At 50.5% G+C, this 14,811-nt stretch overlaps 1 protein-coding gene and 1 long non-coding RNA gene across 3 annotated transcripts in view; both read left to right on the top strand.

Annotated features, from left to right (window-relative positions):
- The window catches only part of LOC139789464 (uncharacterized), a 57,633-nt gene extending 51,855 nt beyond the window's left edge, over window positions 1-5,778 (top strand). For both annotated transcript variants that reach the window (XR_011723176.1, XR_011723175.1), the window contains one exon: window positions 5,536-5,778. This is a non-coding gene — a long non-coding RNA (uncharacterized lncRNA). The remainder of the gene's footprint in view (window positions 1-5,535) is intronic.
- A 29-nt stretch (window positions 5,779-5,807) lies between these two features.
- ELFN2 (extracellular leucine rich repeat and fibronectin type III domain containing 2) lies at window positions 5,808-14,398 on the top strand. Its single transcript, XM_071730040.1, has one exon. It carries the CDS (start codon window positions 6,180-6,182, stop codon window positions 8,604-8,606), a length of 2,427 nt encoding a protein of 808 aa, XP_071586141.1. The 5' UTR covers window positions 5,808-6,179; the 3' UTR covers window positions 8,607-14,398.
- The last annotated feature ends 413 nt before the right edge of the window (window positions 14,399-14,811 follow it).

Below are 14,811 nucleotides of genomic sequence, written 5' to 3'. Positions count from 1 at the left end.
TGTGCTCCCACCCTGTCCCCTACAGCCCGTTACCCCCAGCCAACACTCCCACCCCTTCCTTCACAGTGACTGCTTCATGCAAACACACGTGCTCACACGTGTACACTCACAAGCAGCTCTTTGCCCAGTTCCCCATGGCAATTCCTCCCCCGCCAGGAGCCAGCACTCATTCTCCACTTCGCAGAGTGATGAACCCACACACACACACACAACCTGCACACACTCCCCATCATTGACAACAACTCCTTCTCATGTACTCCCCCTCCACCTCACACCCCCAAAACCATCACTGGCACTCCTTTCTCTCCGGTGACTCACACCCATGCACACACATGGGCAGAGCCAGTCTTGCTGCTTAGTTCCCTCTGGCACAGCCCTAGAGTGACACAGAGCCCACTCTCCCTCTACATTGCCAACAGGAATTATTTCTAAGCCCTTCCACTGCTTCATGTCTGGGCTCATGGAATGATACCAAAAGGAAGGATGTTTCCCAGGCCGTCTTCTTCCCTGATGTCGCCACTGATACTTTTTATGGAACCTGTAATCTCTTGACATCCTCTTGTCTACTTCGAGAAGGCTGTTACCCAAGCTTACCCCCATGCACACACTCCTGTGGGCTGTCTGGGTGGAGCTGGCTTGATGCAAATCCCCCTTAATCTTCAATAATCATATTAATATAAAAGGTAACCATTTCACTTCAGAAAACAAAGGTGCCTCTCTGGCCTGCCAGGGAACCACTGGCATATGAAAGACCTTTCTGCCAGTATTTATCACTTTAAAATAAGATTTATGCTTCTAAAGCACTCTCTTTTCTTTCATGCTTCTGGGCTGCTTCATTTTCCTCCCCTGAGCTTTCTCATTCTCTCTTTCTTGCTGCCTAACAAATTAGGCATCTAATCACTGTTGGGGAGGCGTGATGGGAGAGCAGAGGTTTTATGTACAGCATTGTGATGATGTTTTTCATGGTGAGTCTTTAAGCTCTTTGGCACAGCAAAGGTTTGGAGTCACTGGCTCTGCATTTGCTTGAACCTAGGTGCACGTGTATGGCAGCAGGTAACTTCAGGTTAACACCCAAACTCTTTCCATGCTTCAAAGTGGTCAAAGGGCAGGACAGTGGAGCAGCGTGTCCTTGGGGTAGTCCTTCAGCAGCATATTTCAGCCCTCTTTTACTGCATGAATTTCTAGGGTGGCTCTATAGCTTTCCATCCCACCCCCTCTTTTTATGTTTTTTTTTGCCTAAGCTGGTATCTCCGTCTCCTAGATCTTTTGAAGCCACAGGGGCAATTTCAAACAAATGTAACATTGGGATGGGCCTCAGAGATGCTGAGATCTTACCAGTGTGTTTTGCAGAAATTATCCAGCAGCTGTGAAGAGTCCTATCCAGAAAAACATCAATATCAACTGTTAGTGTCAGGTGCCCCAGGGAAAGGCAGTTCCCCTTTTTTTGGAAGGTGGTTAGAGAAATCATGGAAAGACCTTGAAGCCAAGACATGGGAGCCAGAGCACCTTGGAGATGGTGCTTGTAGCCTGAGGGCTACCAGGAGTAGGCAGCACATGGAGCCAAGAAGAGAGATGATGCCCAGCTGTAGCACAAAACATAAGAAAGCAGCAGGAGCTTTGGCCTGGTTTTGGGGTGTCCCCAGAGGAGCCAAGAATGTTTGGCAGGTCTTTAATGGATGCATTTAGAGTGGGAGTCTCTTAGCACCATTTAAGCAATGGTAGAATTAAGTGCTGGCTTTTAAGTGCTGGCCCCTGGAGGACAAGGTTGACAAGGTCAAGATTTCAGGCCCAAATTGCTTCTTTACTGTGCTTTCGTGTGTGGCTTTTGTAGCTGCCTTTTCACACCATGACCCCTAAACCTTGTATTCTTCCTCTGTCACGGTCCTTTCACCACCTCAGGCCCACAGCTTTTTTCTGTCCCCCATATCAACCCTGTCTACACTTCCAGTGGCTGTATTTTAACCTGTGTTCATATCTGGTTGTCTAACTAGTGACCATACTTCTGTGTCATCCACTGTGCCACCTTAATCCTTGAGCCAAAGAGTTCTCTGTGGCTGTCAGGACATCAATCTCCTGATTCAGATTTGGGGCTCTCTTTCCTGTATTTTGCCCTCTCTGCTTTCTCCTCTGAACAGGGGAAGTATCCCTGTGGCCTTCTACTCTTATCCACTCTGGTGCAAAGAAATGCCAATAACATTGAGGCATCCATGAAGTAGTGAATAAATTAGGGAAAATCCTTGGGAGCTCAGAGCTGTCGGTTCACTTTGTGCCAGACAAGGAGGGTACAGCCCTTCATGGGCACAATGCCACTACTGTGCCTTGATGCTCTCACATACATGAGGGTGGCCGAGACCCAAGGGCACATTGTAAGAGCTATCTTGGGTTACACTGAAGAGTGTTGGAACCCTACAGCCAAGTAGGCCCAACACATGGGGTGGTGACCTTACATCTGTCCTATAAAACATATTCTGTGTCCCAGCTTTCCCCCTCATCTCTAACCTCCATCCCTCCAAGGAGGGAGGCCTCCCTCCATCATCTAAGCCTCCCTCCAAATCACACCCTCCACAAGTTGTTCTTCCCCCTTCCTTGGTTCTCCGAGGGAGTTGGAGACACCCTGCATCCCTTCATCCCTGCATTTTCTTTCTCTGTTCCTGAGAAGCAAGGGGGAGAGACAGCCAGCTCCAGTGCCAGAACCCTTCAGGCCAGCAGAAAGAACAGTGTCACATCCTTGGACTCCAGTGCTATCTAGTTTATATTCATTTATCTCTCAAGAGTTGAAGGAGGGCCTGTGAATAGCCAGGGTCAGGGAGCAGCTGCTCCCTCAAGGACAGGGCAGGGCTGTGGTGATGTCTGATGACATTGCTGTGGTAGGGACTGACAGCACTGATACTGAGCTGAAATGCAGCCCTGGGCCATGGGCAGGAGGAGGAGGCCACAGACTGGACTGGCCTCAGGGCTCTTAAAACCATTGTGACAGAGGATGGAGAGGAGCTGCTAGGAGAAGCCTGTATTTCTTGTATATAACCCCCTTGGAGATATGAGGAGACCAATGAGTTTGGCTTTAGGAATAGTTTGTCTCTTCCTTTGGCCTGTGGTTGCACAGCCACAGTGGTAGATGGGTGTGAAAAAGATCTCTGCATGGTCCCCTTGTTTTTGACACATAGCAAGGATAAACACTGTCTTCATTTCTATCCTCCCCCTAGCCCAGCCATCTCTTCCCTTTTCAGGCTGCTAGGACATGTCCCCTCCTAAGCCCTTTTTCTGCTTCATGAGAGCAGATCCCTGAGTGGGATGGGGGTGCTTAGGAATTGCTGGGAATTGCAGAGGAACGTGGCCCTGGCCTCAGTTTCTCCCTTTGCATCCCCAACAAGACAGAGCAGGCAATGATGGCTTCAGCACAGCATTTGGTGCAGCCTGCACCACCAGAAGGGGTCACATGAATGAGACTGAGATGTTCCTGTATGGAGTTGGATATCGTACAGGGTGTTTGATAAGAGGAGAAAGCCACAATGCCGGACAGAGAAATATGGGCAAAGCTTTTTATTCCTTGCTCAGGAGCTGCCCCATCCTTTTCAGGGGTGGATATGCTGTAGACACCAGTGTGTGAAAAAACTGATAGTATCTGCCACCCTATTGTTTGATGGAAGAGGCTGGACAAAGTGAAGGCTCATTAGAGGGGAAGGAAAAAGAACAGAGATAGTTTGGGGCATTGGATGTATCTCGGCATGGAGTTACCTCTGGAAAAGGTGGGACAAGGCAGGGGACTGATGCTGAAGAAAATAAGAGGTCTGTGTGTCCCAGCTTGTGGAGAGCCAGATGTGCCTCCTATCTGGTGCATCTGGGTAGGCTGTGTCAGGAAATTATTTCTCATTGGATTATAAGGTTGAGAAACAAAGCAACAGACTGTAAAAACCTCTGCCTTCTGCTTCAGTGCTGGCTGATGTAAAGTGGAGGCAGCAGCTGGAGGCCATCATATGACCACCATAAATGACATGAGTTTGGTGGCCTCAGTCAATGAGCTCTGGGGAACAGAGGCTTTCTCTCCGTCTTTTTCATTGGTTTAGCTCTTCTCCCCCTCCCCTTCTTCATCTTGGCTTTACATTTTGGATTATTGAATATTTAAGTGTTTCTCTGTGACACTATCTCTGATCCCTTAATCCAGCTGGCCTGGTAATTCCACAGACCCAAATCAGCTCAGATTTCTCCAAAGACGTAAGCCTTGTTCCTCAAGGGTTCACTCTTCCTTCATTTATCTTCCTTCATTTTATTTCTGCCCTTTGTGTCTCTGTGCTAGAAATTGGTTCAGCTTTTGCAGCAAAGGCTTCAGTGGTATCTTTAGTGAGCAGCTTCCTCCAGGAAATAAAAGGGAGGGGGGGGGGAAAGAAGGGATTTTTATTTTTCATTAGCTAAGAATCCTTTTCTCTGTTTTTTATTGATTTATTTCTCATCAAAATTGAAAAAAAAGAAAAAAAAAGGAAAACCAAAGAGTGCAGCACCCCCACTTTTTTTCTGCTATATGAAATTATTTCCTCTGCACTGCCTGAGGACACCCCTGCCAGGCTCCTGTCTCAGCACAGTGGGAGCAGGGTTGAAGGTTGAAGCCATAGCCAGGGGGAAGGGTGCTCCAGGCCGCCCTTCTCAGTCAGGACCAGGAGCTTGCCTAGAGCTCAGAAATACATTGAAGCAAATGTCACTTTTCCCTAGATTCCTGCAAGGTGTCCTTTCCCACAAAGGGGCAGTGTTCATAGCCCTCAAGGAGAGGTGGCAAAACAGGAAGATTGAGTCTGTGCACCTCTCTTTGGTGGGGGGTAGGTGGGTGGGTGATGTCCTCCAGCTCAGGACTGCTGGCACTGCTGGGTGAGAGACTGGAGGCTGATATTTGACACGCTGCCAGCACCCTGCTCCCCCCAGCATGCTCAAACTGGGCTGGATCACCTCAGGTCTTGTCCCTGCACTAAGAGACAGGAACAATTTCTAAAGGACAAGTGGTTACACATGGCTTGAATTATTTATCCCTCTTGCATCAAGGAAACAAACAAACAAACAAAGAAGGGTTTTTGTGTTTTTTTCAGTTGGGGAGTCTTGTCTTCATTTTCCCTGCTTCATGCATTTTGCTTACATCATTTTCAGGCAGCTGAAAATCCATGGCTTTGGCTGTGCTTGGGGCTTGCCTTTGTTTTTCCACTAGTTGTTTTGAACTGCCCATAATAACAGCAGTATGTTTCCCACCCTCCCTGCCTTTCCCCTCCTAACCTGCTGCTGCCTCCCCTCAGGTCCCTGACTGTGATCATATTACTTAAGGCAGCCTGGGTACCCTTCTGCATAGCCCTGATTCAAGATTTTCTGTCGTGAGGGTTCCCTTCTCAAAGGCTTATCAGCATGGCAGGCACTACCACTCCTCTCTTGCTTGCATCCCCCATAATGGTGTCTCTTCCCCATCTCCCTTTTCTCATGGCACCTTGCTGCCCGTACTTCTGTCTCAAAGACCCCGCCAACTGATGCCTCTTCTTGTCTCCTGTGTGCTTTCTTTTCCAGATTCCAGTGACAGATGGATCTCTCTCGTGCACACTTGCTCTTTCCCTCTCTGTATTTTTGTTTTCGGCATGTCTGATCCGAAGTTCTGAAGCTTCTCAGAGGGAACCCGGGAGAAAAGGAAGAGAAGGAGGAGGAACCGAGGGAGCGTGAGCAAGAGAGGAGGCAGCCCTGCCTTGTTCTTTCAAATCACACCGTGGAGGGGTGGGGGAAGATTAGAGGGAGGAGGACTTGGGTTTGTTTTGGGGTGGGTTTGGTGTGGGTGGGGGTGGGTGGGAGGGAGGAAAGTGGAAAAGGTGGGTGAGTCGCTCGTGAGCATCAAAGAAGTTTCGTTATCCTTGGTCTGTATTTTTGTTTAGAAAAGAAGCACAAAGTTGTTCCCTTCCAGACCAATCACCCATGGTGATAGCTTTTGGGTGTCTTGAAAGCGTATTGCACGTGTCCCCCTTGCTCCATGCTCCTGCCTTGACCTAGAGGGCAAAAAGAAATAATGGTGACGGCACTCAGTAGGACTGGGGTGCTCATGCCCTTCCATTGCTAACCCCCCCCGTTACCACTCCTTTCTCCTCCCTCTGCCCTTTATTTTCCGTTTGCCGTGGTCCTGAATTTTGGAGTTGCTTTTTTTTGTTGTTTTCTTTTTCATCCCGATGAGGGCACGACTGCAGACCACGATGTGCCTGGGGTTGTGGGCAGCTGCCCTGCTCTGCTTGTTTTCCCCTGGCACCGTGCGAGGCGACTGCTGGCTGATCGAGGGGGACAAAGGTTATGTGTGGCTGGCCATCTGCAGCCAGAACCAGCCCCCCTATGAGACCATCCCCCAGCATATCAACAGTACGGTGCACGACTTGCGTCTCAACGAGAATAAGCTCAAAGTGGTGCTGTATTCCTCCCTCAACCGCTTCGGAAACCTGACTGATTTGAACCTGACCAAGAACGAGATCTCCTATATTGAAGATGGGGCTTTCATGGGCCAGTCAAACCTCCAGGTCTTACAGCTGGGCTACAACAAACTCACCAACCTGACAGAGGGCATGTTGCGGGGCATGGCTCGTCTCCAATTCCTCTTTGTGCAGCACAACCTAATTGAGCTGGTCACCCCTACTGCCTTCTCCGAGTGCCCCAGCTTGATTAGCATTGACCTGTCATCTAACCGCCTCAGCCGCCTGGAGGGAAACACTTTCACAAGCCTGAGCAATCTGATGGTGTGTGAGCTGGCCGGTAACCCTTTCAACTGTGACTGTAGCCTCTACAGCTTTCTTAACTGGTTGGCACTTTTCAACAATGTCACCAAGAACTATGACCGGCTCCAGTGTGAGACTCCTCGGGAGTTCGCTGGGTACCCACTCCTGGTACCTCGGCCTCACCACAACCGCAATGCCATCACCATCTTCCAGTCCATGTGCAGAGGTGGCACCATCCCGTCACTCTCTAGGGTCAACCCCACCCCTTATACTCCTGACTCCCAGCGAGACCTGGATGAAGGCTCAGCCATCAGCCCCGGGGATTTCCTCTCGGTCAAGCCTCCAGCCTCCTCCACCACTGACTCCTCCTTCAGTCCCAGCATCAAGCTCCATGATGTCACCATCACCTCAGCTATCCTGATGGTAACCATCCCCATGCCCTACAGTAAGATGTATGTGCTGGTCCAATACAACAACAGCTATGTTTCTGACATAGCCACACTGAAGAGCAAGAAGGAATATGTCACTGTCAACAAGCTGAAGGCCCACACTGATTATACTTTCTGTGTGGCCTCCATCCGCAATAACAGGCGCTACAACCACACTTGCCTGACCTTTGCAACCCGGAGCAAAGGCAGGGAGGACCCTATTTCCAGTACTTCCACCACCACACACTATATCATGACCACCCTGGGCTGCCTCTTTGGGATGGTCATTGTCCTGGGGGTGGTGTACTACTGTCTGCGGAAGCGGAGGATGCAGGAGGAAAAACAGAAGTCCCTCAATGTCAAAAAGACCATCCTGGAAATGCGTTATGGATCAGATATTGATACCAGTATGATGGTCCACCCTTCCCAGAAGCTAGGTGAGCCACCAGTCATCCCTGTCTCACGGATGTCCTCCATCCCTTCCATGATTGGGGAGAAGTTGCCCCCATCAAAGTCAATGGATGCTGGGTTGGAGACTCCTAAAGTCACCACTAAAGGTAACTACATTGAGGTGCGGACTGGTGGTGGGGATGGGCTGGAACGAACCCAGAGGGATGAGGACCTGAGGGAGCTTGACAATGGGCAAGGCTCAGCTGCTGAGATCTCTACTATAGCCAAGGAGGTGGACAAGGTCAACCAGATCATCAACAACTGCATTGATGCCCTCAAGCTGGACACAGCCTCCTTCCTGGGTGGTGGAACTGGCGTTGACTCAGACATGGCCTTTGAGTGCCAGTCTATCCCAGCCAGTTCCTCGGGTGGGCTAGAGCGGCCCAGCTTTCTTTCCCCACCCTACAAGGAAAGCTCCCACCACCCCCTGCAGCGCCAGCTCAGTGCTGATGCTGCCGTGGCCAGAAAGACCTGCAGTGTCTCCTCTAGTGGTTCCATCAAGAGTGCCAAGGTCTTCAGCTTGGATGTGCCTGACCACCCACCGCTCAGCAAGTCTGACTCCAAATACATTGAGAAGGGCAGCCCGCTCAACAGCCCTTTGGATCGTCTTCCCTTGGTGTCCCCGGGCGCCATCCACCACTTGGAGGTTAAGCCTCCTTACCATTGCAGTGAGCACCGTCACTCCTTCCCGGCCCTGTACTACGAGGAAAATGCTGACACTTTGAGCCAGCGGGTCTCATTCCTCAAGCCGCTCTCCCGGTCCAAGCGAGACTCCACGTATTCCCAGCTCTCCCCCAGACACTACTTCTCGGGCTACTCCTCCAGCCCTGAGTACTCATCAGAGAGCACCCACAAGATCTGGGAGCGATTCCGGCCTTACAAGAAGCACCACAGGGAGGAGGTTTACATGGCGGCTGGGCATGCCCTGCGGAAGAAAGTTCAGTTTGCCAAGGACGAGGATCTGCATGACATCCTGGATTACTGGAAAGGAGTCTCTGCTCAGCAGAAGCTGTGACTCCCCCTTGCTCTTTCCAAGGAAACAATATAAAACAAGACCCAACCTCAACAACCAGGAAAAAAAAAAAAAATAAAAAAAAATGCCATTTGACTGTGAAAAATAAACCAACAACAAAATACTCCCAACAAATACAAAACTGACAAAAATGGTTTCTTAAAAGTTTACAGCAAAAAACTGTCACACACACAGACACACATACACACACCGAATTGTCTCTACTGTGTTACGGGGACCATTGTTCTGCCTGCAGATGGTTGTGAGGAGCGTCCTGCTCTGACACTGTGGTAACAACACTGGAGTGTGGGTGGGTGGCAATGGCCCAGGAGGGGGGTGGCAGCAGTGGCAGGGGAAAGGCAGGGATGGACGCTCACTGGGCATGAAACTCAGCTGTGAACTCTTGCTCTTTCTGTTCCTTTTGGGTGGGAGGGGAGGACTTTGGTTTAGAAAGCTTCTCTGTCCACCTGATACACCTACTTTAAAAAATTGTTTTGTCACTATTTTTCCCTCATTTCCTGTGGCAGTGGAGGCTTTTCTTTCTCTCCCATCCCCTTCCAAGATAGGTGGGATTTACTGGAAGAAGTTCTCTCTCTTCTTTTTCTTTGCCCTTCCCTTTCCTTCTCTTTTAAGGCTCCCTGGGCATGTACTTTCTGACTAGATATATCCTGAACCTCCATCTTCCTCAGAGGAAGAAGAGGAGGTGTGAAGGACCAAGGGACGTAGCACCTGCCATACAGCAGGCTCTGTGTCTTTGCTGCTTTTTCATCCTTACCTGGTCCTGCCACGTTGTTGCTGATGAACACCAGCAATTCTGGAGTGACATGCCCTCTCCAGGCCTCCTCAGAACCATTTTTTTGCCAGCTGGTGGAGGGGTATGAATGTGCCCTTCGGAATGGCAAGCCAGGTCCTTAAGAATTGATGGAGGAAAAGGCAGGAAGGTCTGGTCTCTCAGAAGTGTAAAGGGTTCTTATGTCTCAACAAGTGTCAAAGATCAGAGGTTCTCCCCACCAAACACATCTACGTTCAGGCTGCCCTTCTGCAGTTTTGATACTCTCTGTTCAAGTCTCCCTTACCATGACATTCTGTCATGGGACAGAAGACAGCCAAGGATGAAGGCAGGAGAAGTGGGCACTAAAAGGATGTGAGAATGGGACCTGGGAACAGCCCAAGAGGGGTGGCTCCAGGAGAAGCTCCCATTGTGTGTGCAGGCACACTGTGTGTGCAGGTATAGAAATGGATACAGCATCTGGACGGTAGTGTTCCTTTCAACACTTAGAGGTCCTCATGAGTATCAGAGGAACTTATCACCTCCTAAATCCTCAGCATCCTCACAGTTAGCTGTGAGAAACATTTCCTAGGGATATTATAATGTCTTGACTAAAGCCTGGTTTCACTTCCTAGGACCCAGCCTCTGTGCCTTGGATATAAGATCTGACACGGAGTTGGGAATGAGCCTGCTGTTGTCTTCATTTCCTCTCATCCCTGAGCACCCCAGCAAAGCACAATTTTGGCATCCTTTCCCCCAACGTTTTTTTGTCAGGCAGGGGTCTGCTGAGTGCATCTTTATGCAGCACAGAGGGCCTCCTCTCCATGAGCTGCACATCCAAATTCTTGACAATCATTAACCTCCATCAGGATGACAGCCTGTGTTGTGTTGTGTTGGCCTTTCTTTAGTGGCTGTTTCCTTTCTGAGGTTCTTCTCAGAACCTCTAGTGGTTTTTTGGGAGGTCTGGGAGAAAGATGGGGGTGTAGGAGCTTCTCTGGGAGGCATTTACATGCTGCCTGCAGAGAATCTGCCAGTTATCTGCCAGGTAGTAGCACTGCCAGCTGTGAGAGCTGGTTTCCATGCCACCAGTGACATGACTTCATCTTCTGCAAGTGAGGAGTAGCAGTCGACAGAGCCTGGTACACAAAAAAACCCCAAAACAAAACCAACAAAAACCAACCAAACAAACAAACAAAAAATCAACAACAACAACAAAAAGAGAGGAAAGATGTCCAAGGTCTAAACATGTGAAGATCCTCAAGGTTCCTTCCTTATAGGGATGCCTGATGGTAAAAATGCCAAGCCAGGCCCTGATCCCTGCTTCCCCACAGTCATTTTGCCTGGAATCCAGCAATATTCATGCCCAGAGGGAAGCATGTGTGTGCCCATGTGTGTGTGTACATGTGTGTGCGTATGTGCAGGAGGATAAAGGAAAGTCTCATCACTGCTGCCAGGTGTCCTCCATGCTGGGACAATGCAGCAAATCAAGACAGGTAGGCACAGCAGAGACCTCTCCAGCTACCACATGGAGCAGGACCAGTGGTCTTCCAGCCATCCAAGCAGGGAAGACTAATGTCTGGGGCACAGAAATGGACAGGAAAAGGGAGATGACAGGCACAGGGCGATGGAGCCCTGTTCCTCTCCACACCTCTTCCCTCCCTGTGCTTCTCTGCTGTATGGTCTTGTAATCAGTTCTGCTTAGTCTATACTTCTGGGGGAAGCATTAACCTGTAATGGTTTCTGCTTCCTATTCCTATCACCTCAATGAGGCAGAAAAGAAAGGCTCCGGACACTGCTATCATCAGGCCCTTCTTTTGCCTGTGGTGGAGGTAAGGCTGGGTAGGAGGGACAAGCCATTTCTCTCTCTTCCAACTGTAGCCTCCCACTCCAAACCAGTGGGTGAAGTTTGCACAAGATGGACTGTTCTGTGGGAGGAAGAGGGCAAGGAAGGGGAACAAAGTGTCCCACCTTCCTTCCTCCTCCCTTCTTCCTTGTCCTGCTTCCTCCCCAGGGACAAGGGCTTGCAAAGTGATGCCAGCCCTGTCAGAGGAAAGCAGATTTAACGTTCTATTTGCATGATGATTTTACTGTATTTTTCTGAGCAAACACCTGTTGTGTATGTGCCAGTTTGTTGGAATTTAACCTCCTCCCCCAACGTCTCTCCTGTCCCCGTTTTCCTTACTCCTTTCCTTTATCCCTGATGTGATTTTATGAGAGACGCCTACTAGCTGGGGAATGAACACAACCCCAAAGAGAACCCAACCCAATCAGTCCCACAAAACAATTTTCTTCTTCTTTGCAGTGTCCCCTTCCCCTGGCCCCAAATGGGGTCTCTCAGCTGCTTTTCAAGGTAATGTGCGTGAAGGGGCATGTGTTACATACCAAAGGCCTGCTCTTTCTAGTGGTCAAAATTTCTTCTACTTTTTTAGAAACAAACAGGAGTGAGGCCCATCAAGCTAAATCTCGTCAGAAAAATGGTCACTACCATCCCCATGCCCTGATTGCTCTTTCCCCAAATCTACAAGCAAGGCTATTCTTGGAGGAGCAAGGAGTGCTTCAGATGCAGGGAAACCTCTGATACAGGGAAATCTTCATGTGGAGCTGGTTGCAATCATTAGAAGACCTCCCACCATTTTCCTCTCATTGATTGCAGGGAGCTGTGAATTAGGCCTCGTTTACCCCTCCTCTCCTGTGGGTGGCCCTGGCAGAGGGCAGGGCATGATGAAACCTTTAAGGCTTCTGTGATGGAAAAGCATGGAGAGACTGCCTGAAGATTCTGAGCCCTCTGTGGATTGGGTTTGGCAAGAATCCCTCTCACCCTTGCCTTCTCCCAGGGCAAAGTGGACCCATTGGGCAGAATCAGAACCAGCCCCTTTCACACTTTATTTTTGAGTTGGTGAATCTTGACAGGGAAAGTAGAGATTTAGTTCACCCCACTGGCAAGTACAGATGGTGAGGGAATGAGGTTGGGTTCTGATCCCACAAGAGCAGTCTCAGGGAGAGGGAGCCTGGGCTGGGTTCCTGCACCCAGAAGAGCAAAGGTGAGACCCTAGGTGTCTTGTTCCTATGGGGCACAGCTCTACCCCATCCCAGTTGATGCTGCTCCAGCTTATGCTGCGGTGCCACATTCCCCTCTCCCCCTCCCCATTCTTCCATGCTGAATAAATCCCTCCCGAGGCAGGTGTGAAATATTCATGACTGACAAATGAAGATTTATGTCGGGCTGAGGAGGCCTCTGTGTGTTTGCAATGCTAATCAGCCTGTCTTCCTGGAGGAGGCTCTGCCAGGCAGGCTTGGGGGAAGAAGGGAGAGATGCAGGAGAGAAGGGGGAAAAGGAGCTGAGGAAGGAAGAGAAGGGGTAGACACAGCAGGGGTGAGGAGGGTGTGGTGGGAAGAAGGAATGGAGAGGCAAGGAGGAGACAGATGGAGGAGGATGGGGAGGGTGGAGAAGAGGGACAGGCTGGAAGGACCAGGGAACAAGATGAGCCACAACAGGAAATACGGGATAGTAAAGAAAAAAAGGGATGAGAGAGAAAGGGCTGAGTGCTGGGGAGGAGGCTCTCTGAGGGGAGGTGGGAAGTCAGTAGTGCCTGAAGAAAAAAAAAAATGGGCAAACTTCATGATAAGCTGTGGCCCCTCTCTGTAGGGCTGAACTCAGTGCTACAGAGTGAGCAGCTGCCACACGGGCAGGAGCTGGACCCGGGGTCCCTGAAGGCACGTTTTCCATGCTTGTTGCTGACCAGAAAGCTCAGCTGCGTCTGGAAGGACACATGGTTTCCGGGAGCCTGGAGAACACCCCTTCCACCACCACCATCTCCTTCAGCACAAGCTGCACACAGGAAGATCCGCATGGAGCCACATCTCGCTGGACCCAACCTGCTGTTGTCCCACCATCGGAGCAGGAGGGAGCATCTTCAGGGTGGCTTGGTGTGGGGACAGATGCTGAGTGCCACCCTCTCACTGGGTGATGGGGGTCTCTTGTAGGGCTGGTGGAACCTGCCCCACCTCAGTTGCCCCCTGCCCACCCTGAGCGAGACCGATGTTTTTGGGTCTTTCCCCAAAGAAGGGGCAGAGGGGAGGGTTTGTTGCCTCCCCCCTACACACGCAAGCACTCCCGCACCCCGTCCTTCCAGCCGCTTTGGCCTTGTACTGTGAGAGGCATCCTCGGTCTGCCTCCCCTCAACTTCCCTCTGCTGCGTGCCACGGGGAGACCTCTCCCTTCCCCTCCACACGCAGTCCCACCACGGCAGCTCTCCACAGGGCCGCCCCGACCCACACCTCTGCCCCCAGGTGGAGACAGGGCAGCCTCTGCCCGGCTTCTCCCATGGGGTGGGCACCTCCTTCTCTCCTTGCCCCTCTGGGAGTCAAATCCCTCCTTCTTCCCCTTGCAACCCCCCACCTCCCTCTGCCTTCCCTTCCCCCCCCATCCTCACGTGTTTGGCTTGGCCTTTGCCTCCCCCGTGACCGCCACCGCCACTGTGAGGCCTTGCTCTTGGGTGGCTGCCCCCGCCACCTTGCTCTCCACCTTCCCCTTGGGTGGGAAGAGGCAGAGGCCGGCTGGGCCAGGCCAGACCCACCAGGGCTGGTACTGCTGGTCCATCCACAAGCACAGAACCCGGGGCGAGGGGGTGGGAAGGGGTGGGCAGCTGCCGGGCACAGAGCCGGGGGTATCAGCCCTTGAATGTAAGGTAGGGCCTGGGAGGCAGCTGCTGGGACTGGCTCCTCGTGGCCTCTTTGGTGTTCCTCCTTCCGTAACAACCCTGTGACCCCCCCTGGTTGTGTATGGACAAATTTGAGTTGGAGTTACGCTCTTTTCTTCTTTTTCTCTTTTCTTTCCTCTCTTAGATTTGTATTTCTTTCTCTTGTTTTTTTTTTTTTATTATTTTATTTTTAAATCTTTATTTTCTTTTCCTGTTTTAAAACTGAATGGCACGAAATCGTTTTTCCTCAACTCGGAGATTCCTGTATGGAGAAAATCAATTTCTATATTTGCAATAAATTTCTTATTTAAAAAAAAAAAAAAAAAGCGCAACATAAAACAGCAACAAAAAAACCAAAAAAAACCCCCTGCAAAACAAACAAAAGAACACCCAAAAAACAACAAACAAAAATATGAAAAGCTGCTTCTGAGTCTGTTTGTCCCAACCGTGTCTAGTAGAGGGGGTGGGATGGGGTGGGAGAGCATGGGAAAAAGGAGGAACTGAGAAAGCTGGAGGGTCAGGGTATGGGACAAGGATTCCCTCAGGCACCCCATGACCATGAACTTCCCCCAAACACACTGTTTCTCTGCCCATTGTTTGGATACATCGTCGTGTCTACCAAGTCCTCAGTTCTGCCATGACACTCGTCCCATCCTGCAACCTATTAGCACCCAGTTCATTTCCCATTCTGGGCAATCATCCAGCACTGCCTGGGCAGCGCTTCCTCTACTGGACATCT

Source organism: Heliangelus exortis, chromosome 1 (genome assembly GCF_036169615.1).
Source record: "Heliangelus exortis chromosome 1, bHelExo1.hap1, whole genome shotgun sequence".
Taxonomy (NCBI): Eukaryota; Metazoa; Chordata; class Aves; order Apodiformes; family Trochilidae; genus Heliangelus; species Heliangelus exortis.
This window is presented reverse-complemented; position numbering and strand designations above follow the sequence as displayed.

Excerpts from the sequence above, each read along its gene's own strand:
- ELFN2 (XM_071730040.1), top strand. The coding sequence starts at position 6,180 with ATGAGGGCACGACTGCAGACCACGATGTGCCTGGGGTTGTGGGCAGCT.